Genomic DNA, 1487 nt, shown 5'->3' with positions numbered 1-1487 from the left:
GCACCCGGCACCCCGCACCCGGCAAAGCCCGCACCCGACACCCGGCACCCCGCACCCTGCACCCGGCGGGGCTGCGGGGAGTTTTCCACACAACCGGGAGCAGGAAAGGGTTTTTTCGGGAGGGATTCCGGGACATGGACTGCAGGCAGCAGGGCCAGAGGATGGACCCTCACAGAATCCCGGGGTTTATGTTGGGAAAGGTGTTTGAGATGATCGAGTCCAGCCCCTGAGCCAGCAGCACCGAGTGCCGCGTCCAGGCTGTCCCTAAACGCCGTGCTGCAAGCGCGGGTGGCCCCTGCAGAGGGCAGGGCTTTGGCACCGGGTGCCCAGGAGCTGTTTTAGGGCTGCTGGACCTTGTCTTTAACCCCGAAGGTTGTGTGGCCACCCCTGAAGCCCAGCCAGGATGGACAATGGTGTTACTGGCTGGACTTGGGGACATGGAACTCCACTTCAGCTGTGAGGTTTTGGGGTCTTTCAGGTCTGACACAATTCCCAAGAATTCCTGGTGGGGAGGGGGCAGCTGGGAGGGCAGGATCCGGGTAGAGGAGGTGTCCTTACCCACGCAGGTCCTGGCAGTGCCATCCAGGGTCAGCCCCTCGGGGCACTCGCAGCGGAAGGAGCCGGCAGAGTTCACACAGCGCCCGTTGGGGCACACGCCCGGGAACACCTCGCACTCGTTCACATCTGGGGGCACAGGGGTGGGCAGGGTCGGGGTGACACGGGGACACGGCCGGCAGGGCCTGGAGGAGCCCAGAGCTGCCCACCAGGCTCTAAATGACAATTTATCCATGGAAACCGGGCACAGACGGAGCCAGGATCAGGATCAGACACACAGACACGCTCACAGACACACAGACACACTCACACAGGACCAGAGAGCGGAGATCCCTCCCCAAGACTCAGAGAGCAACAAAGAGACGACGGCCACATTCCCCAGAAAAGCAGTTTTCCATCCCTGAGGACTTTACCTTCACAGGTGACCCCCTTCATGCGGGCGTACCCCCGGGGACAGGCGGTGTCTGCAAGGGACGGGGATGTCAGCAAGGAAACCCCTCCAGCTTTCCCACAGAATCCTGGAATCTCCGGCGCTGGGATCATCCAGTCCAACTCCTGACCCTCCAGATCACCCCACCAACCCCACCCCGTCCCTGGGAGCGTCGTCAGTGCCCGAACACCCTCTGGGGATTTTTCCCCGTTCCCGATCTCCTCTCCATCCCCCGGCACAGCTCCAGCATTTCCTGGGAATGCCGGAGCCGGCGGAGCCTCACCGATCTCGCAGCGCTCGCAGGGGCTGCCCCAGGCTGCCCCCAGCGTGGCACAGCACTCGGATTTCAGCGTGGCCCCGTTGATGTTCACCTCGCAGCGCCCGTCCTGGATGTTGAGCCAGCAGGTGCCCTTCATGCTGTCTGCAGGGACACAGCGGGGGCTCAGAGCCCTGGACCCCTGCCCTGCACCCACTGATCCCTCGGGACACAGCGGGGGCTCAG

The 1487-nt window shown here is 63.6% G+C and overlaps 1 protein-coding gene across 1 annotated transcript in view; it reads right to left on the bottom strand.

The window, feature by feature from the left end:
• Window positions 1–1487, bottom strand: part of FBN3 (fibrillin 3) — a 72682-nt gene that overhangs the window by 26586 nt on the left and 44609 nt on the right. The window contains exons 19-21 of the mRNA XM_019009100.2: window positions 1269–1406; window positions 969–1019; window positions 559–684 (exon numbers count right to left, since the gene is read on the bottom strand). Of these exons, the coding sequence (XP_018864645.1) occupies window positions 559–684; window positions 969–1019; window positions 1269–1406 (315 nt within the window). The remainder of the gene's footprint in view (window positions 1–558; window positions 685–968; window positions 1020–1268; window positions 1407–1487) is intronic.

This window comes from Parus major, chromosome 28, assembly GCF_001522545.3.
Source record: "Parus major isolate Abel chromosome 28, Parus_major1.1, whole genome shotgun sequence".
Taxonomy (NCBI): Eukaryota; Metazoa; Chordata; class Aves; order Passeriformes; family Paridae; genus Parus; species Parus major.
This window is presented reverse-complemented; position numbering and strand designations above follow the sequence as displayed.